We start from the raw sequence: 27,206 nt of genomic DNA, 5'->3' as shown, positions 1-27,206 counted from the left end.
AAACAGACACATAAAAAAAAAACATTATTATTATTTTATAAAAAATGCTAAACAGGTGGGGCTCAAAACAGATGGGGCTCTGCCCTGTAATGGGGTATTCATTACGCCGATTTTGTTGCAAAACGTTTCTTAACCGAAAGAAAACGGAACGAAACTGGGCGGGACCCATCTGAATTTGTCCAATATAAATTGTTGTTGTAGTTGCAAACCGGAACGTTTCCAATTTTTGGCTAATGATTTACCATTACACACCTGCGGAACGCCGCCCTCGGAGCGCAAAAATGTCGCGGAGGCGCGCATTATTTTGCATGCGCGTTCAAGTGGAACCCTCCCCAGTGAGGTGGGAATCCACACAAACACGCCTGCTCTCTAACGAAAAGGGAACGCATGCATGACTGCTGTCAGATCAGTGCGAAACGGGACAGGACCAGAAGGAGGTTGTCTCGTTATAAGTTTTTGTTTCCCCCCGGCCCACTTCGTCTTCCCCTCACTTTTCTTTAAGTTTCATTCGTTACTAACGCCTTAACTCAGTCAAAAATGTACAGGTATTTCGGAGAATTACTTACTCGTGGAGCAAGCAGTGCTCTGGCCTCGGGATGTGTCGAGGCGGCTCTTCCAGTTTCCGCGTCGTTGATGAGGGTGCGCCACTACAGCGAGGTAGTAGGAGAGAAAGATGCAGATGACCCCAACTTCTTTAGAATGGTGGAGGGATTCTTTGACCGCGGTGCAAATATCGTTGAGGATAAATTGGTGGAGGACCTCAAGAACAAGGAGACGCCAGTGCAGAAGAGACACCGAGTACGCGGAATTCTCAAGATTATCAAGCCCTGCAACCATATACTGAGTGTATCGTTCCCTATCAAGCGAGACGATGGCGAATGGGAGGTGATTGAGGGGTATCGTGCCCAGCACAGCCAACACAGGACCCCCTGTAAAGGAGGTAAGCCGGGGAAAGAGAAATTACAGTGAAGGTGTTGAAGCGGAGTGTAGCTAGCTAGCCTGTCAAATCGAGAAGGGGTTAGCTGCAGCCCAATATGGCCTAAGATTGTTATAACTAAACCAACAAATGAGCCATAGTGGGCAAAACAAGCAAGGAGCAGTGTTGCCAACTCCTCAGTAAGGAAAGTAGCTATTGGCTGTCCTAAAAGTCGCTAAATGACGTCATCACCTAATTTGCATAATTGACCATGTGCATGTAATTGTGATGGAAGTTGTAGGAGAAAGGAATAACGTCATGGGAGAGACATAAAGTGAGTAAAAAACACCCTACATTTACATCCCGCCCTGAATGTAAGCCAAGGCGGGATCAGCCAGCGGCGGCTTCCCGCATGCGCGATTCATTTGCAGTCTGGATGCTGCGGAGGGGTGAACATCTCCTGCTCTGACTGCAGCTAGGAGGGACTGCTGCGCGAGGACTGGGCCGCCTGTGAGTGCTTTGGGACGGGGGTAACAAAGCACCCGCTGCTCGTTGAGAAGAGTAAGAACGATATGTGCTTTCACGTCAGTCTCTCCAAAAGTCTCCAATAACACCAGAAAAAGTAGCTATATTTGTCGCTAGTCGCTTTTTTGAAAATGTGTCGCTAGAGGGGTCTGAACTTGCTAAATATAGCGACAAAGTGGCTAAGTTGGCAACACTGGCAAGGAGGGGGCACGAGCTAGCGAGACCCTATTGGCGCGTTCTAGCATAATCTGCATATTTCCGTTAGGGAACGCCTACTTTGAAGTGCGCGTGTGCAATAACTAAATTCGACTTTGCACTCCTAAACAACGCGATTATAAAAAAAACTTTCGCAAAGGGTAAAGTCTACAAGCCTTAGTACACTCTGTTAATAACCTATTCCAGTTTTGGGAACATCAAACTGTATTGAGATGAAATGTTTAATAGATGAGAATTTGCAGAATTTTGGCCAAAATCCATCTCGTTCCATCTTCTCCCACGTCCATATTTGGTAGTGAGTGGAAACGCCTTCTTCTTCGATGGGGTTTAATGGCGGTTGGCATCCAATGTTAATGGTGCATTACCGCCACCAGCTGGACCGGGTATTGAATAAGAAACTACAAAAAAACATTTAGGGAAAGGGGTAAAACGACATCATACAAAATAAAACACGTCAACTAAGAAAACCCATCACACTTCAATCACAGTCCACTCCAAAATACAGTGGGGAAAACAAGTATTTAGTCAGCCACCAATTGTGCAAGTTCTCCCACTTAAAAAGATGAGAGGCCTGTAATTTTCATCATAGGTACACGTCAACTATGACAGACAAAATGAGAAAAGAAAATCCAGAAAATCACATTGTAGGATTTTTAATGAATTTATTTGCAAATTATGGTGGAAAATAAGTATTTGGTCAATAACAAAAGTTTCTCAATACTTTGTTATATACCCTTTGTTGGCAATGACACAGGTCAAACGTTTTCTGTAACTCTTCACAAGGTTTTCACACACTGTTGCTGGTATTTTGGCCCATTCCTCCATGCAGATCTCCTCTAGAGCAGTGACGTTTTGGGCCTGTCGCTGGGCAACACAGACTTTCAACTCCCTCCAAAGATTTTCTATGGGGTTGAGATCTGGAGACTGGCTAGGCCACTCCAGGACCTTGAAATGCTTCTTACGAAGCCACTCCTTCGTTGCCCGGGCGGTGTGTTTGGGATCATTGTCATGCTGAAAGACCCAGCCACGTTTCATCTTCAATGCCCTTGCTGAAGGAAGGAGGTTTTCACTCAATCTCACGATACATGGCCCCATTCATTCTTTCCTTTACACGGATCAGTCGTCCTGGTCCTTTTGCAGAAAAACAGCCCCAAAGCATGATGTTTCCACCCCCATGCTTCACAGTAGGTATGGTGTTCTTTGGATGCAACTCAGCATTCTTTGTCCTCCAAACACGACGAGTTGAGTTTTTACCAAAAAGTTCTATTTTGGTTTCATCTGACCATATGACATTCTCCCAATCCTCTTCTGGATCATCCAAATGCACTCTAGCAAACTTCAGACGGGCCTGGACATGTACTGGCTTAAGCAGAGGGACACGTCTTGCACTGCAGGATTTGAGTCCCTGGCGGCGTAGTGTGTTACTGATGGTAGGCTTTGTTACTTTGGTCCCAGCTCTCTGCAGGTCATTCACTAGGTCCCCCCGTGTGGTTCTGGGATTTTTGCTCACCGTTCTTGTGATCATTTTGACCCCACAGGGTGAGATCTTGCGTGGAGCCCCAGATCGAGGGAGATTATCAGTGTTCTTGTATGTCTTCCATTTCCTAATAATTGCTCCCACAGTTGATTTCTTCAAACCAAGCTGCTTACCTATTGCAGATTCAGTCTTCCCAGCCTGGTGCAGGTCTACAATTTTGTTTCTGGTGTCCTTTGACAGCTCTTTGGTCTTGACCATAGTGGAGTTTGGAGTGTGACTGTTTGAGGTTGTGGACAGGTGTCTTTTATACTGATAACAAGTTCAAACAGGTGCCATTAATACAGGTAACGAGTGGAGGACAGAGGAGCCTCTTAAAGAAGAAGTTACAGGTCTATGAGAGCCAGAAATCTTGCTTGTTTGTAGGTGACCAAATACTTATTTTCCACCATAATTTGCAAATAAATTCATTAAAAATCCTACAATGTGATTTTCAGGAAAAAATTTCTCATTTTGTCTGTCATAGTTGACGTGTACCTATGATGAAAATTACAGGCCTCTCTCATCTTTTTAAGTGGGAGAACTTGCACAATTGGTGGCTGACTAAATACTTTTTTCCCCCACTGTACATCCCTACACAGGCTCAGGGGCCTGTGATGGGGGTACATTAACCGACAGGATTTCTTGCACAGCCTCGGCTGTGAAATCACGAAGACCCACAAAACGTTCAGCGCATTCACAATGATTCCAATTTTCTTAGACTTCTTCTCCGCTTGTGCTGTACAGTTTATGACCATTGCAATACCTAATACAAAATCCACCTTTTTAACATGTAGCATTTCACTATCCCTCGGGTGATGAGAAACCTTCACTGGTCGTGGTGGCTCTACTACCATTGCTTCTTCCCCACCACACGTTCCTTCCAATTTTCTCACAGCCTCCAGATAGGAGACATGCTGGACACTCCTTACCCTTCCCACCTCATTTTCCTTCACCCTAACAGGGCACTCAAAGAATTCAGGCGCCTGTTCACCTCCACAGTTGCAACATTTCCCTTCATCTGGCATACGATATTCTTTCCTTCTGCACACACTTGACACATGACCAACTCTTTTACATTGATGATACCGAAGGGGCTTGTGCACAAAAGCTCTTACAGGGTATCTGATGAATCCTAACTTTATATGAGAAGGGAGAGACTCTTCATCAAAGAACAGTAGCATGGATGAAGTGAATTTATTTTCTCCGTCCACCATACAGGTCAGACGACGTGCACCAACCACTCCATCAATGTCTTCAGTTATATCTTCTGCCTTTATTTATTGCGCCACCCCAGAAATAACCCCCTTGATAGGTGCTCTGCTACAAAAATACATGCAGGAAACATTCCACTCCGATATCTTTTTGAGTCTTAAAACACGCTTCTTCTGCTCCGCAGACACACAAAAAATCTAAATAAGACCACTTATTGTGACTCTCACCGACTCCACACATTCCAGATTTTCCTGGAGACGTTAAACGGAATTCCCAAGTAGTATTGATCCAAAACCCTGACTCCGACCAAAAACGAGTCTAGTGGTTTCCTATTTCCCAACATAGCTTTACTTCTCTTGTTTCCCTTTTTCTTCGGCCTTAATGACCTAGTCATATAATGAAGCCCATTCCAGCTCTGGTGACCCACTCAAGGGCAGGAAGGGTGATCCTGGTTCCCGTGTTAATGTGTAATTGTAAATCACCCCTGTTGCACACGACCTCCTCGTGGGCCCTCGTCACAACAGCACATTACATACATAACCGACACATATAAGCGCAGAGGGAGAGTAGCACAATCACCAAATGGTGCTGCAAAGTAGTATGGGTTCCACCTCCGTCATTGCCATTGTTATCAACGTTCCATAGACGCCGCAGCCACATTGGTGTCCAAAAGTAGAACGGGGGCTAATGACTGTTTCGCCCAGTGATTTAGTCGAGTCACTAAACCTCGAGTCCCAAGTCCCCTGTGTTTGAGTCCAAGTCAGAGTCACCAATGGGCGAGTCATGAGTCTTTATGGCTGAAGTCCGAGTCCCAGTGCTCGAGTCCTGGTCCAAGTGCTCAAGTCTGAGTCACTGGGTCCACATGAACTCAAAATAAAGTCAGATATAGTGTAGTGGCAAGAGGAATTTTGTCAAATTGTTTGCTATCCCTTTTCCTTTCTTTCTGTGCCACCACATGTTTGCATATAGACTTGGTAATGTTACCAGGGCCACGTTCAGTTGCAAAATGTTCTTGAACGTTGCAGGTAAAAATTCCATGAATAGAGCTGACATTATTCCTTATTCAACAAGTCAGAGAAGCATGTTTGTTCTACATAGCATATTTCTGATTATCTGAACGTTCCAAAACATTGCGTCTTGCTGACCGCACCCCAGGTTGTTAGCTATAGCTAGCTAATGAGGTAACATTATGGGTCATATCTTTTGAACGTTAAGGGCTAGAATCAAGCCATTTTCTCTGAGGTAAAGAGGGAGACTTGGCTATGTTGGCTATAGATCCTGGCAATGAAATGTAGTGGGGAAAGCGGGAGGGTTGAGCGAGGCTACAAAGAGCCTACTTTTCTATACTCAAGGGAGAGAAAAACATAGCTAGACAGTAGTTTTACTATTAAATCCAGTGCTTTTTTTTTTTTATTTTCATATAGCAGCTTGTGTTTCTTAACCAGGCGAAGGGTAGCTAACTAGAAGGCTGGTGGTGACTGGTTAGCTACGGGGAAGCAAGAGAGTTGCCTGCGCAATATGTATAATTGGAGCTGGAGCGGAGCCTGTCTGCATGTCTGCCCTCACTCATTGCTTGCTCCCCCGCATCTCACAAGCTGATGTAGGCTGTGTGTGCCGGTCGTGGTGCGTCCTTCCCACTGCTGAACAGTGCGCTGCGCATCTGTGCCGTTAATATTAATCGTGCTTATCACGGAAAGCGCTCATTCTCTCCTAAAACTCTTGTCCAGTTCATTTAGTAGTCAGATTTTAGTCACAGATATAATTTAGTCATTTTTGTTTATTTTTTTCTGGGTCGATTTCAGTTAGTCTCGTCAATCGCCACTGAAAAATAGGTGTTTGCCAATTATCTTTGTCACTGTTTTTGTTGACCTAATCAACAGAGTAGAGTTCAGTACAGTAGAGCACACTAGGGTAAAGTATATTGTACTGAACATAGCTACTGTACTATGCTCTACTGTACTGAATTGGCTACAATGGGAAATCATAGTAGTCACAAACTACAGTTGGTTCACCTGTCCATATGTCAACTGACATACAGTAGGTATATGGGTTAAAGGAAAGTGGTGGTAATTAAACTAACCATAACAAACCACAATTCTCTCCCCAGGGGAATAAATTAATCTCCTTTCAATCCTAAATCCTGTTTGGTCTGCTTTTGAATAGAACACCTTTCCCAAAACCTGTTCTCTGCATCAACCTGGCATCAAGTTTTAACCATTAGCCTCATGTTGCACTAATTAGAATAATCCTACATTTTATGCAGCTATTAAAAGCTTCAGTGTCTTCAGAAGTAGAAGGGTTTGTGAGGTAATGTGTGTAGAATATAGTGGTAGTCTGTGAACAAGACGATCCTGCCAGGACCACACCCAGTTTCCAGCTCACTATGTTTTTCTTCTTTGTGGAGGGGGGCTGGCCTGCGGTCTCAGGAGTGAGGGAGTTTTTTTAAGCTGGCCCGGGTGGGTGGAGTTTGCACTGGGTGAAGAGTGACTATTAGTTTTAAAACCTGGCTGCCTCCCAGGCGTGAGCTGGGCGCCCCTTTCAAAGCTGATGGGGAAGTCGACTCAACAAAGTGACACGTCAGACATGTGGAGTAATGAGTTAGGATTCCGGGTTTTCACATGTGAAAGTGGTGTTTGCTCTTGATAAAAAAACAGGCTTTATCTGCCTTCGCAAGGAAAACTAGTTTGAAAGTTTAAGCATATATTTGTGTTTCTGAACGATGCACCATACTGCCTTGTTGACAATATGACTGGGCGGTGCAGATTACTGTTTGATTTGAGAAGGGCGCTCCTCCCTCACCACTTTTGCCCGGTCGCATTACAGGCCATAGCCTGGTGCAACCCGGTTCAGCCTAATCGAATCCCCACAGTGAGTCATAGCTCTAGGCGGTGTGTGGTTTCTACCTCCCTCACATGCAAGCCTCTCCTCTCTACGGAGCTCTACAGTAACTCTCAGACACTGGGCAGCTGCAACCATTTTGTGTATATCCTAAAACTAACTCCCTGAGATCACTACGAGAGGCCTAGTATGAACTGGAGTATTTGGATTTTGAAAAAAAAAAAAAAGTGGTCTTGTCTATGCAAGCCCAGTCAGCTCTGGAACGAGGGCTAGCCTACATTGTACAAATTGCGTGGTTACTTTGGAATGCCCTCTTTCTCTCCCAATCATACTCCTCATTATGAGAGTGGTTCTGAGAAGGGTTAAAGGCTTAATAATAAGGGTTCAAAATATCGCCTAGCTTGTGATTGTGTGAATAGGCTAATTGCATTAGTCCACCTCTTGTGTTGGAGAATAAAATACCAAACTGATTAAGCTAATGGAGGAGTGATATCTCTGGTTTTATTGTACAGCAACTTATTAGACATATTGTTTTCATCATGCAGAAAGGATAAAGTTAAGGTATACCATTTTCCTAATATTGTGATACACACGTACCCTAGCGAGAGAACGAAAATGGGAAAACAACTTTTTTTCAGCCAAGTCTGAAATTACAGGTTACACACCACTAACTCTGTCATGTTGTATGTTCCAGGTATCCGCTACAGCACCGAGGTCTCTGTCGACGAGGTGAAAGCCCTGGCCTCGCTGATGACATACAAATGTGCTGTCGTGGGTAAGGGCTTTTAAACGCCTGTACAGTATCTTCTAGACATAAGTCCTCCAGACATAAGTAGTTGTTATATAGCCTATTTAGTTTTTTCTGTTGTAACCCCGTCCATTTAAATTCCTTACAGATGTGCCGTTTGGAGGAGCCAAAGCTGGAGTGAAGATCAATGTAAAGAATTACACTGTAGGTATTAGTTTGTTTCTGGATACACCAGAGTATTTTATTTAATACTTATTGTTGATGTCCTTTCATCCCATTCACGTGTTGGTTTCACATTAGCTTTAGGGTGTGTTCCCTTTCAACAAGGCCATTTTGTCCTTTATTGGGAACTTGTTTATCTTAGCATACAGGCTCACATTACCAAGTCATCTAAACCAGTGATTAGTGCGCTGTCAAGGCATTTCATTTTTACCCCACTTGGTTCGTTGCTCTATATTTACCCCTAGTGCATAGATAATAAGGCTGCAAGATGTCCTATTATGTGGCCATTCAGTGGAGTGTTGTTTTTGCAGTGATAGGAACAAGGATGAGGGAATCTCCACCTTCAACTTTGACCCCAGAAAAGCTGAGATTACTTGATGATTTATCATGAATACAAAATAAGCATAACCTGCATTTTATAAAGTTCTCATTTGAATTTGCAAATGATAACTTTTATTAAGTGCAGGTTGTACATATTATAGCAGAAGTTATTAATATGTTGAATATTCTATGTTAATTAATAGGTCACACCATTCCTGAAAGCCCCATTCAGTGTTCTATAGAGCTCTGCACAGGAAGCTGTTAGTCAGTGGGCTCTCGCTCCCCTTCCTGTTGCCAGCCCAGTGCTGACCCGTCCTGTCTGTTGTTGCCTGTCCTGTCTGTTGTTGCCAGTGGCCCTAGGAATTGGCAGCTCTGCTCTGGGGTAGAACTGCTGAGCCATCAGCTGGTAGACATCATGACTGGGACATTCCCCCCCTCCTATCTGCTGGGCTGCTGGCTCTGAAAGAGTTGAAGCATTTTAGGCCCTGATACTCCTGAAGCAAACGTTCTGTCCCGTCCCTGAGCGTGTCACTTTTGGTGTTCTTTGAATAAGTAATCCAGCTTTAATTTAGTAGTAATAACCTACCTGAAGCTGATGATGCTTCTCAATATTTGAGTAGGGAGTTGTTGTTCTGTGATAGTAGTAGTGCCTTTACTTCTTTGGTCTGACTTTACTGCCAGTGAAATATGCAATGCCCTTTATCATACTGTTATGCTCTGTCTGAAGGACAATGAACTGGAGAAAATCACCAGAAGATTCACCATTGAGCTGGCCAAGAAGGGTTTTATTGGTGAGTAGTGTCTGTGTTACCAGGGGAACATTGAAGGCTGGTGGTGAAAATGTCTGGCGGTAATGTGTATGTCTGCATGAATACATGGTCCCCTTGAGTGGGGGAGGGGGTCTGCCTTCCCCCTAGCCCATACTGTCAGAGGCAGGGTTTCATGAGCCCACGGTGCAGTACACGCACAAATAACCATGATGAGAGAGGGGTTAAACAAAAGGCTTGACAAGGCATGAAGGCAGCTTTACCTTCCATTAATCACAAGGGGAATCTCTCAGGGTGGGAATACTGGGAAAACGGTACACCAGAAAAAATCTAAAACACAATAATCCACAAAATATTTATTGGTTTGACATTGCAATGAAAGAAGCAGTTCACATTAACTTCACATTCCCTGTAACGATTCACTATCACCCCCAAGGACTTCCGCTTGTTTAAGAGTTATGTTAGAGTTATGCATTCAATGCTTGAAGTGCCCGAGACCTGACTTCAGGCCTTGGTAGGGGGTTTGTAGCCTGACAAATCCACATTGTTTCAAAAGGCAAGAATTGCTCTCTTTGTCCCTATATGTTATCCAAAGCTGTAAATGTGGTCCACATGGTCACTAAGTCAGAAAGGTATCAGACCAGTCCAGAGGAGCCTGTTATTAAAAGGCATTCGCCAACATTCTTCCATAGAGGGAGGAGGGGACTGTTTGTATAGCTACATGTTTTAGTCTAGTCACGTGACATGTAACTATTGAAGTGCTTGATTTCCTAGAATGAGGAGAAACGGTACGTATGTGTGCTTAAGGGGTGTATAAGTATGGAACCCTGCATGGCAACCGTGCCCTCTGGCACTGTGTCTACAGTACACTGCCATAGCTTCAAAGTGGGCCATGAGTGCCTCTATCTAAATACAGTACTACTGTTTCACACCAATATATTTAGATTTGTCTGCATGTTTCAGTATGAGTTTGTTGGTGTATTGGTTGTTTGTTCTTTACTGAAGCCATTTTACTTATCCTAGAAGTTTACTTCAACTTAAATGATTTTGTTTTTCCCCTGTCAGGACCTGGCATTGATGTCCCTGCCCCTGACATGAGCACTGGAGAGAGGGAGATGTCATGGATCGCTGACACCTATGCCAACACCATGGGCCACCATGTACGTGTTCCCTGTATAAACTCACTGCCCTCTCCCACAATAGACATTGAGTTTTCCCCAGCACTTCCTATCAACTAAGTTAAACTGCTTTTAACAATTACTGTAAACCACAGAAATGAAGGAAAATGACATATACAGGTAACTGCCAAAATAAAGAAACCGGCAACATAACATTTCTTAATAGGGCGTTGGGCCACCAGAACCGCTTCAATGCGCCTTGGCTTAGATTCTGTCTGGAAGGGATGCAACACCATTCTTCAACAAGAAATTCCATCATTTGGTGTTTTGTTGATGGTGGTGGAAAACGCTGTCTTGGCGCCACTCCAGAATCTCCCATAAGTGTTCAATTGGGTCGAGATCTGGTGACTGAGACACACACACACTTTAAACCGCTATGCTCCTATAAGACCCCCTTTCAAAGTCACTGAGCTCTCCTCTTCTAGCCATGGTAGCCAAAATAATGGGCAACTGGGCATTTTTATACATGACCCTAAGCATGATGGGATGTTAATTATCTGTGTATAGTGGCTAATGGTCAAATGATACATTGTGATTATTCTGTGTGTACACTAACCATCGCTATTGTATTTGCTGAGTAAATATTTCCAGTATGTCACTGTTTTTTCCCTATCCCTTTTGTTGATTTGACTTTTTACAGGAAGTTCTGCTGGCCTTGTAACCCCCGCTCCTTGGCTCCAGACAGTATTCTGAGATCTATTTCCAATAGAGGAAGTGCATTGACTTTCATTAAGCTGACACTTCTACCCTTTATTTTCTTGTCAAAAGGCTACTGTTCCAATTCTAATGACAGTGTTTCGAAAGACAAAGCTCAACCAGTCTTTTGCTGTATACATGATCATATATGTTTTGTTGATTGCCAGGGAGGAGGTCAGGGAGCGCTCCAAAAGGTAAATCATTTCAACTGTACCCTAGAAGAGTTTGGTCTGCTTCGTGTTTTCGTTCCAGCCCTAGTGTCCATGCAGGTGGCATGGTTAACTCCCTGTCTTCCCATAGCCTTCATTTACATTTACATTTTAGTCATTTAGCAGACGCTCTTATCCAGAGCGACTTACAGTTAGTGAGTGCATACATTATAAAAAAATGTCATACTGGCCCCCCGTGGGAATCGAACCCACAACCCTGGCGTTGCAAATGCCATGCTCTATGCTACATCCCTGCCGGCCATTCCCTCCCATACCCTGGACCAATTGTGCGCCGCCCCATTGGTCTCCCGGTCGCGTCCGGCTACGACAGAGCCTGGATTCAAACCAGGATCTCTAGTGGCACAGCTAGCACTGCGATGCAGTGCCTTAGACCACTGCGCCACTCGGGAGACTTTATCAATACGTTTAGTCTGATTCATGTTCTTCTCTGAATTTAGGCTGAAGATGTTATTGTATAGTGAATTGGCAATTTGGCCTCGCCAAGTGCATGTTGTGACTTTCTTTTTTTATATAGTCATCAACTGCTGACTTTGTTTTGTGGAAAGAGTTTCGCTAGAGCCTCATCTTTGCCTCTCGGATGATTTAGTCTCTGATACATCCCAAAATATGTCGACTCCACCGTCCAGTGTACCTAATACAAGGTTGACAAAATATGTATAATAAAATGGCCGCCTGCTGCATTTGTTTGCTTATGCGAAGTTGCTATTTCCACCACTAACTAACCACACGTTCCTCTCCTCTGTGTCCAGGACATCAACGCCCATGCCTGTGTGACTGGTAAGCCCATCAGCCAGGGGGGCATCCACGGCAGGATCTCAGCCACCGGGCGTGGAGTATTCCACGGCATCGAGAACTTCATCAACGAGACGGCCTACATGAGCCAGCTGGGCCTGAGCCCCGGCTTCACCGACAAGACCTTTGTCATTCAGGTACACAGACACGGCACTTATTGATTAGGAATGGCATTTTATTTAGCGTCTTTCATCAGGTCTCAAAGCCTGTTACAGTGTATGGGGGGTGGCATTCTAATAAGAGGTATGACTCGGCACCTAACAGCGTCTTCTTTTAGGGCAATGCTGCTTACTGCAAGGTATGCATCTACTGCAGCACTGCTTATATATCTACAGAATGACTGTACCTTTTGGCACTGAGACCAAGCATTAAGGCTTTATGTTCAACATATAGATCCCCCCCCCATGTTGACAAGATATCAGTTGTACGTGATTCAGTGCAAAATTGGCCAGAGAATCAATTCCTCTGTTCTGCAGTCTTGTAATGTAGTTATGGGAAATGCCATTAGGAAAACCTCTTAGAGACAAGATTGAAATCGGTCTAGATGCCTTTTTAAATGAGTCTGTAATCTAACTCATCCTTATCCCTTAAAATCCATACCTACCTAATCAGCAGGCTTCTGCTTGCCTGGAAAGACTGGGGGGAGGGAGTATTGCAAGTAATCTAGGTTGCTGACTGGTGTCTTTGTATTGGCCACTGCAGTAGTTGAGTTGCCTACTTTCCTCATGAGTCATAAATAATCGATATCTGAGTGATGTATGAATATGTTCTGGATGTTAAAAGGTATTGATATATATATATATATATATAGCTCAAGCTGGGAAGAGATATTGCTGTGTCCTCGGATACACGTAAACAAAGTATTTTGTTAAAGGATAGATCCACACTGCTTGGTTGTCATCAAATCAAACACAAATGTGTTTTATTTTTGGTTAGAGGTAGCAACATTAGAGAGTACTATAGGATGGCACCCACAAGGTTGGTATATTCACTCAACAGAAGGCATAATGACTTGTTAGCAAGGTGTTACATTTGGATGTGTAGAGGACAGTCCTCCCTTCTACAATAGAACACATTGTTACAGCTATTTACAATCTCTGATTACTGTGTCCTCATAATCATGAACATAAGTGAACGATAAACTCATTGGACCAGAAGACGCTACATGACATGTTTACTGTGCCAACCAAGCATGCTTCTCATGAACAAGAACATAAATGTAAATGTACATTCGGTACGTACAAGAAGAACAGGCTTAGCAATGCGTGACTTATCTACCACAGGGCACCCAGGTTGGATTTTTTTGGCCTATTTTCTATATTTTATTCTGAACCTAGATTAAGTGGTCCTCTGTAGCTCAATTGGTAGAGCATGGCGATTGTAACGCCAGGGTAGTGGGTTCGATCCCCGGGACCACCCATATGTAAAAATGTATGCACACATGACTGTAAGTCGCTTTGGATAAAAGCGTCTGCTAAATGGCATAATATTATTATTAATATTGTTATTATTCTTCCTCCTTTTCTAGGGTTTCGGTAATGTGGGCATGCACTCCATGCGTTACCTGCACCGTTTCGGGGCCAAGTGTGTTGGTGTTGGAGAGATGGATGGAAGCATCTGGAACCCCAATGGCATCGACCCCAAGGAGCTGGAGGACTACAAGCTGGTTAGTACACAACTCATAGCTACAGTCACTAGCCTGCAGGTCGACCTCTCTCTGGCTGTTCCCTGTCCTTGTAGAGAGCACAGTGGAAAGCACAGTCAAAGGGTACCACCTAGGGGACGTACAGTGTCCCTACACTCTGAAAGTCCTCCACAGCCAACATCCAAGTGGCTCCAATGGCAAAGCAATTGAGATGCATGACTAGCAATACACTTTGGTCCTGTGTCTGTCTACTGTATCTCTCTCTGTCTCATTCTCTTTCGGTCTCCTCCTTCTCACTAGCAACACGGCACCATTGTGGGCTTCCCCAACTCCACACCATACAAAGGCAGCATCCTGGAGGCCGACTGTGACATCCTGATCCCCGCTGCCAGCGAGAAGCAGCTGACCAGGAACAATGCCCACAAAATCAAGGCCAAGGTCAGAGTTCAACAACTAGTCCAGACCAGCATTGGGTAATGTACAATGATTCCACATGAATGTGTTTGTTCCCGTCAGTTTGACTGCTCAGGCTAATTGGGGGTGTTTAGTAATATTTATTTAAGTTATGTAAAACATACACAATCATCACTGACCTCTAATGAACCTCCCTAACAGTAAAAAAACTGGATTCGGTATGTAGAGTGTATTTAAATCCTCTTTGTTTGTTCCAGATCGTTGCTGAGGGAGCCAACGGCCCCACCACTCCTGACGCTGACAAGATCTTCCTGGAGAGGAATATCATGGTGATTCCGGTGAGAGGCTGCATTCATATTTCAGACTGAATATTAATTATTTATCCATTTATCCACTTGTGTAGTGGGGTAATATTTATCATGTATGTATATTATTTATACCTCACATGCAACCCGTAATAAGACTATGTAATGTATATGCTAACATTATCTGACTCCATAAAGATGATTTAGCAATGTGCAATAGACTATAGTTGAGTTAAAGTATTAGAAAGGTCTGATAATGGAATTCTAAAGGCAAATTGATTTAATTACATAGTAAAATGAATGAATTCACATACAAGGCAAAAAGCTTAAAGGGATACTTTGGGAATTTGGCAATGAGGCCCTTTATCTACTTCCCCATAGTCAGATGAATTTGTGGATACCATCTGCGAGCAGTTTGAATGCAATTGCTAAATAGCGTTAGCGCAATGACTGGAAGTCTATGGAAAGGGAAAGGGGGATACGTAGTCAGTTGTTCAACTGAATGCATTCAACTGAAATGTGTCTTCCGCATTTAACCCAACCCCTCTGAAACAGAGAGGTGCGGAGGGCTGCCTTAATCGACATCCACGGGGATCCACGGGGAACAGTGGGTTAACTGCCGTGCTCAGGGGCAGAGTGACATATTTTTACCTTGTCAGCTCGGGGATTCAACCCAGCAACCTTTCAGTTACTTGCCCAACGCTCCTATGGGTATCTGCTAGCATGCTAGTAGATACCCATAGACTTTCAGTCATTGCGCTAACGCTAGTTAGCATTGGCTCACGAAACTACCTCTAACTTCCTTCATACACAGAGACATATAAATGGTATCCACAAGTTCATCTGACTCTGGGGAAGTATACTGAACAAAAATATAAATGCAACATGTAAAGTGTTGGTTTCATGAGTTGAAATAAAAGATCCCAGAAATGTTCCATATGCACAAAAATCATATTTCTCTTAACATTTTGTGACAAATTTGTTTACATCTCTGTTAGTGAGCATTTCTCCTTTGCCAAGATAATCCATCCACCTGGCAGGTGTAGCATATCAAGAAGCTGATTAAACAGCATGATCATCACACAAGTGCACCTCGTGCTGGGGACAATAATAGGCCACTCTAAAATGTGCAGTTTTGTCACACAACACAATGCCACAGATGTCTCAAGTTTTGAGAGAGCATGCAATTGGCATGCTGAGTGCAGGAATGTCCACCAGAGCTGTTGCCAGATAATTGAATGTTCATTTACACTACCGTTCATTTACACTACCGTCCAGACAAATCGAAGTTTGAGGTGTTTGGATCACAAAGAAGAACATTTGTGAGACGCAGACCAAATGAAAATATGCTTGAGGAGTGCTTGATACCATCTGTTAAGCATGGTGGAGGCAATGTGGGGTTGTGGCGGTGGGGTTATGGTATGGGTAGGCATAAGCTACGGACAATGAACACAATTGCATTTTATCGATGGCAATTTCAATACACAGAGATACCATAAGGAGATCCTGAGGCCCATTGTCGTGCCATTAAGCCCTGCATATCCACCAGACATGTCACCCATTGAGCATATTTGGGATGCTCTGGATTGATGTGTAAGACAGAGTGTTCCAGTTCCCGCCAATATCCAACAACTTCACACAGCCATTGAAGAGGAGTGGGACAACATTCCACAGGCCACAATCAACAGCCTGATCAACTCTATGCGAAGGAGATGTGTCAGGCTGCATGAGGCAAATGGTGGTGACACCAGATACTGACTGGTTTTCTGATCCATACCCCTACCTTTTTTTTAAAGGTATCTGTGACCAACAGATGCATATCTGTATTCCCAGTCATGTGAAATCCATAGATTTGGGCCTAATGAACTTATTTAAATTGACTGATTTCCTTAACTGAACTGTAACTCAGTAAAATCTTTGAAAATGTTGCATTTTATATTTTTGTTCAGTATAGATACAGGGCCTCATTGTCCAAATCCCGAAGTATCCCTTTAAGTTACAAGGCATTACTAACATTACAAGGCATTATTCTAGGCATGTCAGGAACAAAGAGAAAGAAACAATGAAGCTAAGACCCTTTTTATAACCACTTGAACATGTTTAGATTCAAACTCTGAGTTGTTAACTCAACAGTATTCATATTGGTCAACTTCCAATCAGATATCAGACCTACAGGATATTATCACAACAGAACCTACTGCTTCACAGAGATGTGAGAAAATGGGGGATGGCAACAGCAACACGGAGAATGCCGAATTCCTGAGAACACAATAAAACCTCTTACATACACTTGTAGCAGGTTCCATTAGAGTCTGTTGGTCCTGGAGCCTTAGATATTTTTAGTTGGTTTCACACACCCAGATCTAAAAAATAAATGGCCTAGAAGTAGGTCAGATTCTGACTTGTTTAATCTACAATGAAGACTGGGATTTCATGAACATTGATTAGTTGGATTGCATACCTCTGGGCTCCAGAGTCTGACTCTATTTCTTTGAATGGAGATTAATCATAGTCCAGGAATATTTTAAGACAATGCATTGAACAACAATTATCATTTAAAAAAAATGTGAAGTCAATTTAGTGCAGATAGTTGCTTAATCGGTCTCTGTGTAATTCACTCTTTGACTTCACAGCTCTAGATTGCCTGTATGTTACATCATAGCAGTAATGTTGGTGTCTGCAAACGTTCACCATCTCTTGTTTATTCAGGACATGTACCTGAACGCTGGTGGAGTGACTGTCTCCTACTTTGAGTGGCTGAAGAACCTGAACCATGTCAGCTACGGTAGACTGACCTTCAAGTACGAGAGGGACTCCAACTACCACCTGCTCAGTAAGTCTGACACTTCCCAACCTGTAGGGAAGCACTTGTTGTGGAAAATAACCACTATACTTTATTACAAATAAGGTCTCACAGAGTTTTTGTTGCATCAAGAAATGACTTTATTAAAGTTTTCAACAAAGCCGATACCAGTCTGCAGAGGGGGCCCCCCCTTACAGTCTCCCTCCATCTTATATAGTCCTCTTCAGTTTTCCTGCTCTTTTATTGCTCCGCCCACTTCCTTTGTCTCTGAGAGCGGCTAAACTCAACTTTCATTAAGTTCAGAGTACTACAATCAATCAATCCTTATCTTGCAAAAACACTCATGTTTAGTTTAAACTCTGTTAAACCCTGGCTCTTTTCACTGTGTTTGAAGACAAAAACAAACGGCCCAATTCAGTTAGCCACAAAGAATGTTAACTATATGTTCATGATTAACTCAATTTTATCTGATAATCCATAAAAAATAAACATCACACTCACTCCTACTAGTTCAGCCTGCTCTCTGTTATGTCACAAAGATGGATGTTGTTTATCTTGTATTATGGTAAAGTTTTAAGTGTTGAAACCTTTAATTACTTCCCTCTGTCAACGGGGAGAAAATTGTTAGAATGGGAATAAGAACTATTCGAAATTTCATAAACCCTAAGCTGCTTAACCACAATGTTGTTTTTGTACAGCTGTGACTCATGTTGCTCATAAAAAACGAATTGAACTGCAGAGTAGGCACACACACACGCACAGCACACACGCACACACACACACACACACACACACACACAGTACAATGTTGGGCACAGCCCCTCTGTGCCTGGAGAGCGAGAACATTATTGGCAGTCACTTTATGCAGGGTTTCCAGGAAGAGGTGGATGCTGACTGTCTGCAGGCCATGTCTGACACTCGCTCACCCTCTTTCTCGCTTTCCCATCTATCACCAGCATCAGTCAATGAGGCAGTCTGATATTGTGCACATGCATTTCCACACAAAAGCCCCTCAGAACATTGAGATTCACTCATGATTAGCGCATTATATCTTTATCTGGCTGTTTGTCTTGCATTCAATTTTGTTATCCTGCAGTGCATACGGAAAGTATTCAGACCCCTTGACTTTTTCCACATTTTGTTACGTTACAGCCATATTCTAAAACTGATAAAATTATTTTTTCCTCATCAATCTACACACAATACCCCATAATGACAAAGCGAAAACAGGTTTATATACATTTTTGCAAAAACAGAAATACCTTATTTACATAAGTATTCAGACCCTTTGCTATGAGACTTGAAATTGAGCTCAGGTGCATCCTGTTTTCATTGATCATCCTTGATGTTTCTACATCTTGATTGGAGTCCACCTGTGGTAAATTCAATTGATTGGACATGATTTGGAAAGGCACACACCTGTCTATATAAGGTCCCACAGTTGACAGTGCATGTCAGAGCAAAAACCAAGCCATGAGGTCGAAGGAATTGTCCGTAGAGCTCCGAGACAGGATTGTGTCAAGGCACAGATCTGGGGAAGGGTACCAAAACATTTATGCAACATTGAAGGCCCCTAAGAACACAGTGGCCTCCATCATTCTTAAATGGAAGAAGTTTGGAACCACCAAGATTCTTCCTAGAGCTGGCCGCCCGACCAAACTGAGCAATCGGGGGAGAAGGGCCTTGGTCAGGGAGGTGTCCAAGAACCCGATGGTCACTGAAAGAGCTCCAGAGTTCCTTTGTGGAGATGGGAGAACCTTCCATAAGGACAACCATCTCTGCAGCACTCCACCAATCAGGCCTTTATGGTAGAGTGGCCAGACGGAAGCCACTCCTCAGTAAAAGGCACATGAGAGCCCGCTTGGAGTTTGCCAAAAGGCACCTAAATACTCTCTAATCATGAGAAACAAGATTCTCTGGTCTGATGAAACCAAGATTGAACTCTTTGGCCTGAATGCCAAGCGTCACCTCTGGAAGAAACCTGGCACCATCCCTATGGTAAACATGGTGGTGGCAACATCATGCTGTGGGGATGTTTTTCAGCGGCAGAGACTGGGAGACTAGTCAGGATCGAGGGAAAGCTGAACGGAGCAAAGTGAAAACCTGCTCCAGAGCGCTCAGGACCTCAGACTGGGGCGAAGGTTCACCTTCCAACAGGACAACGACCCTAAGCACACAGCCAAGACAACGCAGGAGTGGCTTCGGGACAAGTCTCTGAATGTCCTTGAGTAGCCCAGCTAGAGCCCGGACTTGAACCCGATCGAACATCTCTGGAGAGACCTGAAAATAGCTGTGCAGCGACGCTCCCCATCCAACCTGACAGGGCTTAAGAGGATCTGCAGAGAAGAAGGGGAGAAACTCCCCAAATACAGGTGTGCCAAGCTTGTAGCGTCATACCCAAGAAGACCCTCGGCTGTAATCTCTGCCAAAGTTGCTTCAACAAAGTACTGAGTAAAGGGTCTGAATACTTATGTAAATGTGATATTTCAGTTTTTGATTTGTCATTATGGGGTATTGTGTGTAGATTGATGAGAAAAAAACAATCCATTTAATCCATTTCAGAATAAGGCTGTAACGTAACAAAGTGGAAAATGTCAAGGGGTCTGAATACTTTCCGAATGCACTGTATGTAGATTAGATTTTCAGTACATTGCAGCAGAGGATTGAGCTGGGGGTATTCTTGTTTTTGTTTAAATATTATTTTTCTCGCACATACATGCATACATACATACAGTATACAGTACCTTGCAAAAGTATTCATCCCCTTTGGCATTTTTCCTATTTTGTTGCCTTACAACCTGTAATTTAAATTGATTTTTATTTGGATTTCATGTAATGGACATACACAAAATAGTCCAAATTGGTGAAGTGAAATGAAAAAAATAACTTGTTTCAAAAAAAAATATTATGGAAAAGTGATGCGTGCACATGTATTCACCCCATTTGCTATGAAGCCCCTTAATAAGATCTGGTGCAACCAATTTACCTTAAGTCACATAATTAGTTAAAGTCCACCTGTGTGCAATCTAAGTGTCACATGATCTGTCACATGATCTCAGTGTATATATACACCTGTTCTGAAAGGCCCCAGAGTCTGCAACACCACTAAGCAAGGGGCACCACCAAGCAAGCAGCACCATGAAGACCAAGGAGCTCTCCAAACAGGTCAGGGACAAAGTTGTGGAGAAGTACAGATCAGGGTTGGGTTTTTAAAAAATATCAGAAACTTTGAACATACTACGGAGCACCATTTAAATCCATTATTAAAAAATTGAAATAATATGGCACCACAACAAACCTGCCAAGAGAGGGCCGCCCACCAAAACTCACAGACCAGGCAAGGAGGGCATTAATCAGAGAGGCAACAAAGAGACCAAAGATAACCCTGAAGGAGTTGCAAAGTTTTTTGGCCATCAAGGAAAACACTATGTCTGGCGCAAACCCAACACCTCATCCCCCCGAGAACACCATCCCTACAGTGAAGCATGGTGGTGGCAGCATCATGCTGTGGGGATGTTTTTCATTGGCAGGGACTGGGAAACTGGTCAGAATTGAAGGAATGATGGATGGCGCTAAATACAGGGAAATTCTTGAGGGAAACCTGTTTCAGACTTCCAGAGATTTGAGACTGGGACAGAGGTTCACCTTCCAGCAGGACAATGACCCTAAGCATACTGCTAAATCAACACTTGAGTGGTTTAAGGGGAAACATTTAAATGTCTTGGAATGGCCTCGTCAAAGCCTAGACCTCAATCCAATTGAGAATCTGTGGTATGACTTAAAGATTGCTGTACACCAGCGGAACCCATCCAACTTGAAGGCGCTGGAGCAGTTTTGCCTTGAAGAATGGGCAGAAATCCCAGTGGCTAGATGTGCCAAGCTTATAGACATACCCCAAAAGACTTGCAGCTGTAATTGCTGCAAAAGGTGGCTCTACAAAGTATTGACTTTGGGGGGGGAGGTGAATAGTTATGCACGCTCAAGTTTTCTGTTTTTTTGTCTTATTTCTTGTTGGTTTCACAAGAAGAAAATATTTTGCATATTCAAAGTGGTAGGCATGTTATGTAAATCAAATGATACAAACCCCCAAAAAATCTATTTTAATTCCAGGTTGTAATGCAACAAAATAGGAAAAATGCCAAGGGGGGGGGGTGAATACTTTCGCAAGCCACTGTACATGCGTACATACATACATATCCTTTTTAAAAATATATTTCCCTTTATTACCAACCAAACCACCCCCTTCCCTAATTGGAGTAAACTAGTGAACAACAATGGGATGGTTTCTGAATATTTCAGAAGCTGAACCCATTCCCCAGTCCCACGAGAGTGGCAAGACTGGGCAATGTTGGAGACATGGAAGAGAGCTCAGAATAGATACAGCTGTGAATTGCCGAAACCATAAAATGTTAGCAGAAAGAGAAAATGTATACCAGATTATTAATGCAAGTGAACTAACTTTTAAAATGACCTAAAAGTGAAGATTTATGATCTGTATCTTTCATGATGGTACAGTGAGGATTTATTCAGGAGATCCATATACACTACTATGTAATATACATAATCTATTCATATACATATGAACTGTCTGTGGTCTTCCTCAGTGTCCGTCCAGGAGAGTCTGGAGAGAAAGTTTGGGAAGCATGGAGGAGCCATCCCTGTGGTCCCTACCTCTGAGTTCCAGGCCAGGATCGCTGTGAGTACAACCCCCCCCCCCCCCCGGTCTTTCTATCCTCCTGGATTACTCTCCCTTCATTCAAACAAAACCCCTAATATTTTATTAAGATATAATATACACTATATATACAGTGGGGAGAACAAGTATTTGATACACTGCCGATTGTGCAGGTTTTCCTACTTACAAAGCATGTAGAGGTCTGTAATTTCTATCATAGGTACACATCAACTGTGAGAGACGGAATCTAAAACAAAAATCCAGAAAATCACATTGTATGATTTTTAAGTAATTAATTTGCATTTTATTGCATTACATAAGTATTTGATCACCTACCAACCAGTAAGAATTCCGGCTCTCACAGACCTGTTCGTTTTTCTTTAAGAAGCCCTCCTGTTCTCCACTCATTACCTGTATTAACTGCATCTGTTTGAACTCGTTACCTGTATAAAATACACCTGTCCACACACTCAATCAAACAGACTCCAACCTCTCCACAATGGCCAAGACCAGAGAGCTGTGTAAGGACATATGGGATACAATTGTAGACCTGCACAAGGCTGGGATGGGCTACAGGACAATAGGCAAGCAGCTTGGTGAGAAGGCAAAAACTGTTGGTGCAATTATTAGAAAATGGAAGAAGTTCAAGATGACGGTCAATCACCCTCGGTCCGGGGCTCCATGCAAGATCTCACCTCGTGGGGCATCAATGATCATAAGGAAGGTGAGGGATCAGCCCAGAACTACACGGCAGGACCTGGTCAATGACCTGAAGAGAGCTGGGACCACAGTCTCAAAGAAAACCATTAGTAACACACTACGCCGTCATGGATTAAAATCCTGCAGCGCACGCAAGGTCCCCCTGCTCAAGCCAGCGCATGTCCAGGCCCATCTGAAATTTGCCAATGACCATCTGGATGATCCAGAGGAGGAATAGGAGAAGGTCATGTGGTCTGATGAGACAAAAATAGAGCTTTTTGGTCTAAACTCCACTCGCCGTGTTTGGAGGAAGAAGAAGGATGAGTACAACCCCATGAACACCATCCCAACTGTGAAGCATGGAGGTGGAAACATCATTCTTTGGGGATGCTTTTCTGCAAAGGGGACAGGACGACTGCACCGTATTGAGGGGAGGATGGATGGGGCCATGTATCGCGAGATCTTGGCCAACAACCTCCTTCCCTCAGTAAGAGCATTGAAGATGGGTCGTGGCTGGGTCTTCCAGCATGACAACGACCCGAAATACACAGCTAGGGCAACTAAGGAGTGGCTCCGTAAGAAGCATCTCAAGGTCCTGGAGTGGCCTAGCCAGTCTCCAGACCTGAACCCAATAGAAAATCTTTGGAGGGAGCTGAAAGTCCGTATTGCCCAGCGACAGCCCCAAAACCTGAAGGATCTGGAGAAGGTTTGTATGGAGGAGTGGGCCAAAATCCCTGCTGCAGTGTGTGCAAACCTGGTCAAGACCTACAGGAAACGTATGATCTCTGTAAATGCAAACAAAGGTTTCTGTACCAAATATTAAGTTCTGCTTTTCTGATGTATCAAATACTTATGTCATGCAATAAAATGCAAATTAATTACTTAAAAACCTGCAAAATCGGCAGTGTATCAAATACTTGTTCTCCCCACTGTACACAAGAGTATGGAAACCTCTTCAAATTAGTGGTTTTGGCTATTTCACCAACACCCGTTGCTGACAGGTGTACAAAATCGAGCACACAGCCATGCAGTGTCCATAGACAAACATTGGCAGTAGAATGGCCTTACTGAAGAGCTCAGTGACTTTTTCAACATGTACCGTCATAGGATGCCGCCTTTCCAACAAGTCAGTTTGTCAAATTTCTGCCCTGCTAGAGCTGCCCCGGTCGACTGTAAGTGCTGTTATTGTGAAGTGTAAACATCTAGGAGCAACAACTGCTCAGCTGCGAAGTGGTAGGCCACACAAGCTCACAGAACGGGACCGCCGAGTGTGAAGCACGTAGCACGTATGTCCTCGGTTGCGACACTCACTACCGAGTTTCCAAACTGCCTCTGGAAGCAACGTCAGCACAAGAACTGTTCGTCGGGAGCTTCATGAAATGGGTTGTACTACATGGCCAAAAGTATATGGACACCTGCTCGTCGAACATCTCATTCCAAAATTCTCGGCATTAATATAGTGTTGGTCCCCCATTTGCTGCTATAACAGCCTCCACTCTTCTGGGAAGGCTTTCCACTAGATATTGGAACATTGCCGCGGGGACTTGCTTCCATTCAGCCACAAGAGCATTAGTGAGGTCGGGCACTGATGTTTGGTGATTAGGTCTGGTTCGCTGTCGGCGTTCCAATTCATCACAAAGGTGTTCAATGGGGTTGAGGTCAGGGCTCTGTGCAGGCCAGTCAAGTTATTCCACAACGATCTTGACAAACCATTTCTGTATGGACCTCACTTTATGCACAGGGGCATGGTAATGCTGAAACAGGAAAGGGTCTTCCCCAAACTGTTGCCACAAAGTTGGAAGCACAGAATTGTCTAGAATGTCATTGTATGCTGTAGCGTTAAGATTTCCCTTCACTGGAACTAAGGGGCCTAGCCCAAACCATGAAAAACAGCCCCAGACCATTATTCCTTCTCCACTAAACTTTACATCTGGCACTATGCATTCGTGCAGGTAGCGTTCTCCTGGCATCCCCCAAACCCAGATTTGTCCCTTGGACTGCCAGATGGTGAAGCGTGATTCATCACTCCAGAGAACGCGTTTCTGCTGCTCCAGAGTCCAATGGCGGCGAGCTTTACACCACTCCAGCTGACGCTTGGCATTGCACATGATGATCTTAGGCTTGTGTGCGGCTGCTCGGCCAGGGAAACCCATTTCATGAAGCTCCTGACAAACAGTTCCTGTGCTGACGTTGCTTCCAGAGGCATTTTGGAACTCTGTATATCACAGTTAAGCTGCATTTCTCTAGAGATTAGTAAGGGTTTAGTATAGTGGGCTAAATGTGAGCTCTGAGCCCTATTTTCAATGTATTTTTCTCTGTTTGTTTCCAGGGTGCTTCAGAGAAGGACATTGTGCACTCAGGACTGGCCTACACCATGGAGAGGTCTGCCAGGGTAAGAGGCTGATTGCTTAAACATGATTATCTGTGCTAAATGGTTCCTCACAGGTCCAGGGGCAGGGGTTTTATTCAAAGGAAATGCTGTGTTAATTCAACACAAGGTCCTGAGGCATCCTATTACTCCTGTTAGGGGAAATTAAGTCTTGAAAGTTGAAGGCATGCTTCAACGGTCCAGTGACAAGCTCCATTTCTGTTTTACACATCTTATTACCCAAACAGCACTAAGCTCATATTGCCTTTTCTCTGCTATCTTGTCACCTTTTTATTTTGCCTATTCCAGCTCGTAAAATAAATCACTCTCGAACGTGGTATATACACACCCACACCCTCTCTCACTGGTTTGCTGTGCGTGCGAGCAGGGGTAACTGGAGAAGCCAGGGATTTGTTAGTCTCTCATCATTGCTAAGGCCCAGCCCTGTTGCCAGAGAGAGCAGAGATAGGATGAGGATTCAGGCCATTACCTGCTCCTAATCACACGGCCCACCCTCTACCATTAACACACTATCTATCCCACAAACACTGATGACTTTAATGTCACGTCTGACTGAGGATACATCCTGTGTGGAATGACATCCCCTTGCATCATATGGGGTTGCCTATACCACCTCCCAGGAAATATAATACTCTGTGCAGACATAGTGCATGAGAGTCTGCTGGTTTGTGACTTGGTTATTTCTATAGAAGTGCACATAGAGATGCTTTATTATCCTGTGGAAATGGATCACTGCATTGATTATGGAACAATAATGGTTTAAATAATGATTACTTGAAGGGACACAGATTAATATCTTGGTTAAATCAAAAAAATATATATAAATATCTTGGTTGAGTTTATATTCTTTGTTTTATCTCCCCTTTAGCAAATCATGCGCACCGCTAACAAGTACAACCTGGGCCTTGACCTGAGGACGGCAGCGTACGTCAACGCCATCGAGAAGGTCTTCAAGGTGTACAACGAGGCTGGTGTTACCTTCACATAGGCGGCTCCTCGCCACCCCGCCCGCCTGCCTCCGTCTGTCTGTCCGTCCACCCGAGCAGACCCAGGGCCCTTCCTCCCCCCGCCTCACAGCCTTCATACAACCTTCATACAACAATCACACGACATATCAAGTGTTTACATTTTACACATGACCATTAGCTTTACTCTTTGCATATGTATAACCAGCAAAGCAATACGCACATTCTCATGTCTTCAAGAGAACCCATGTTCTAGCTTGCCTTAAATCCAGTAGGGCTGTTCTATGACGCTACTGTGTCTATGGTTATTTTTTTCCTTTACTGTAGAAACCTCATTTCTTTTCTCAGTCATTCTATCGACTCGAACCCATTTATTCCTGTTACTATATTCTTATGCCAGTAAACACAAATTCAGGTCTACAGCTTTTACGGGCTAGTGCTTTTATGAATCAGTGTTGTGCTTTTTCAGTATCTGTTACGGATCTACTGTTACTTCACAGACAGATTTTAGTAAGTTAGTCAACATAATAGAATGTAGAGCATATCAGATACACACACTTAAAGCCTTAATTACACAGGTTTCTCCTGTGGTGAAATGGAGAACGTTTTTTTTTACCTGCACCAGAATGTTCTCTTTCTATTTAAAGTCACCCAATAAGAGTTCAGTGCACTTATAAAGCAGTGCACAACGTGTGCTTCTACATTATTCAGGATGATTTCATAAAATACTGAACATCTGTTACAAAGCAGACTTTATGTTAGTCGGTTGACACTACTAAAACGCTGAATTCCAGAAGATTGTTCTCTGTTCACCGTTTCGGTGTGCTTCCTTCAGTGCCTTTGTTCTAAACCTGAACGCTTTGTCTTGCCTCAGAATTTGACCCATATCGGAATGGTTTCTGTGCTGAAGGCTACTGGAAGGGGAGATGGGAGGGAATATGTGGAAACAAAATGTTCTTGATTGACTGCTTTGGGATTCTATGTAAGATAATTTGTACTGCCTTTTCTTGATACAGAATTAAACTATAAAATGCTCAATTATTTTTATTTGATTTATTTATTGATTCAAACCAGAAACCATGATTCCCCATGGGGTATGTAAAGATTTTCCCATTGGGGTAAATTCAGTTTATT

The 27,206-nt window shown here is 43.5% G+C and overlaps 1 protein-coding gene across 1 annotated transcript; it reads left to right on the top strand.

The window, feature by feature from the left end:
- Positions 1-340: 340 nt before the first annotated feature.
- Positions 341-27,110, top strand: LOC121569740 (glutamate dehydrogenase, mitochondrial). Its single transcript, XM_041880901.2, has 13 exons — positions 341-940; positions 7,918-7,998; positions 8,120-8,175; positions 9,242-9,305; positions 10,347-10,441; positions 12,135-12,314; positions 13,706-13,843; positions 14,123-14,260; positions 14,494-14,574; positions 17,251-17,374; positions 21,949-22,040; positions 25,048-25,110; positions 25,976-27,110. The coding sequence occupies exons 1-13, from the start codon at positions 538-540 to the stop codon at positions 26,093-26,095; spliced, it is 1,635 nt and encodes a 544-aa protein (XP_041736835.1). The 5' UTR covers positions 341-537; the 3' UTR covers positions 26,096-27,110.
- Positions 27,111-27,206: the final 96 nt, after the last annotated feature.

Source organism: Coregonus clupeaformis, chromosome 1, assembly GCF_020615455.1.
Source record: "Coregonus clupeaformis isolate EN_2021a chromosome 1, ASM2061545v1, whole genome shotgun sequence".
Taxonomy (NCBI): Eukaryota; Metazoa; Chordata; class Actinopteri; order Salmoniformes; family Salmonidae; genus Coregonus; species Coregonus clupeaformis.
Note: the sequence above shows the minus strand (reverse complement) of the source record. Positions and strands in the feature narration are given on the sequence as shown.

What these genes read in the sequence shown, in the direction of transcription:
- LOC121569740 (XM_041880901.2), top strand. Translation starts at nt 538, where the DNA reads ATGTACAGGTATTTCGGAGAATTACTTACTCGTGGAGCAAGCAGTGCT. An exon ending in CCAACACCATGGGCCACCAT is followed by an intron (nt 10,442 to 12,134) that starts GTACGTGTTCCC and finishes CTCTGTGTCCAG; the next exon opens with GACATCAACGCCCATGCCTG. An exon ending in GGAATATCATGGTGATTCCG is followed by an intron (nt 14,575 to 17,250) that starts GTGAGAGGCTGC and finishes TTGTTTATTCAG; the next exon opens with GACATGTACCTGAACGCTGG.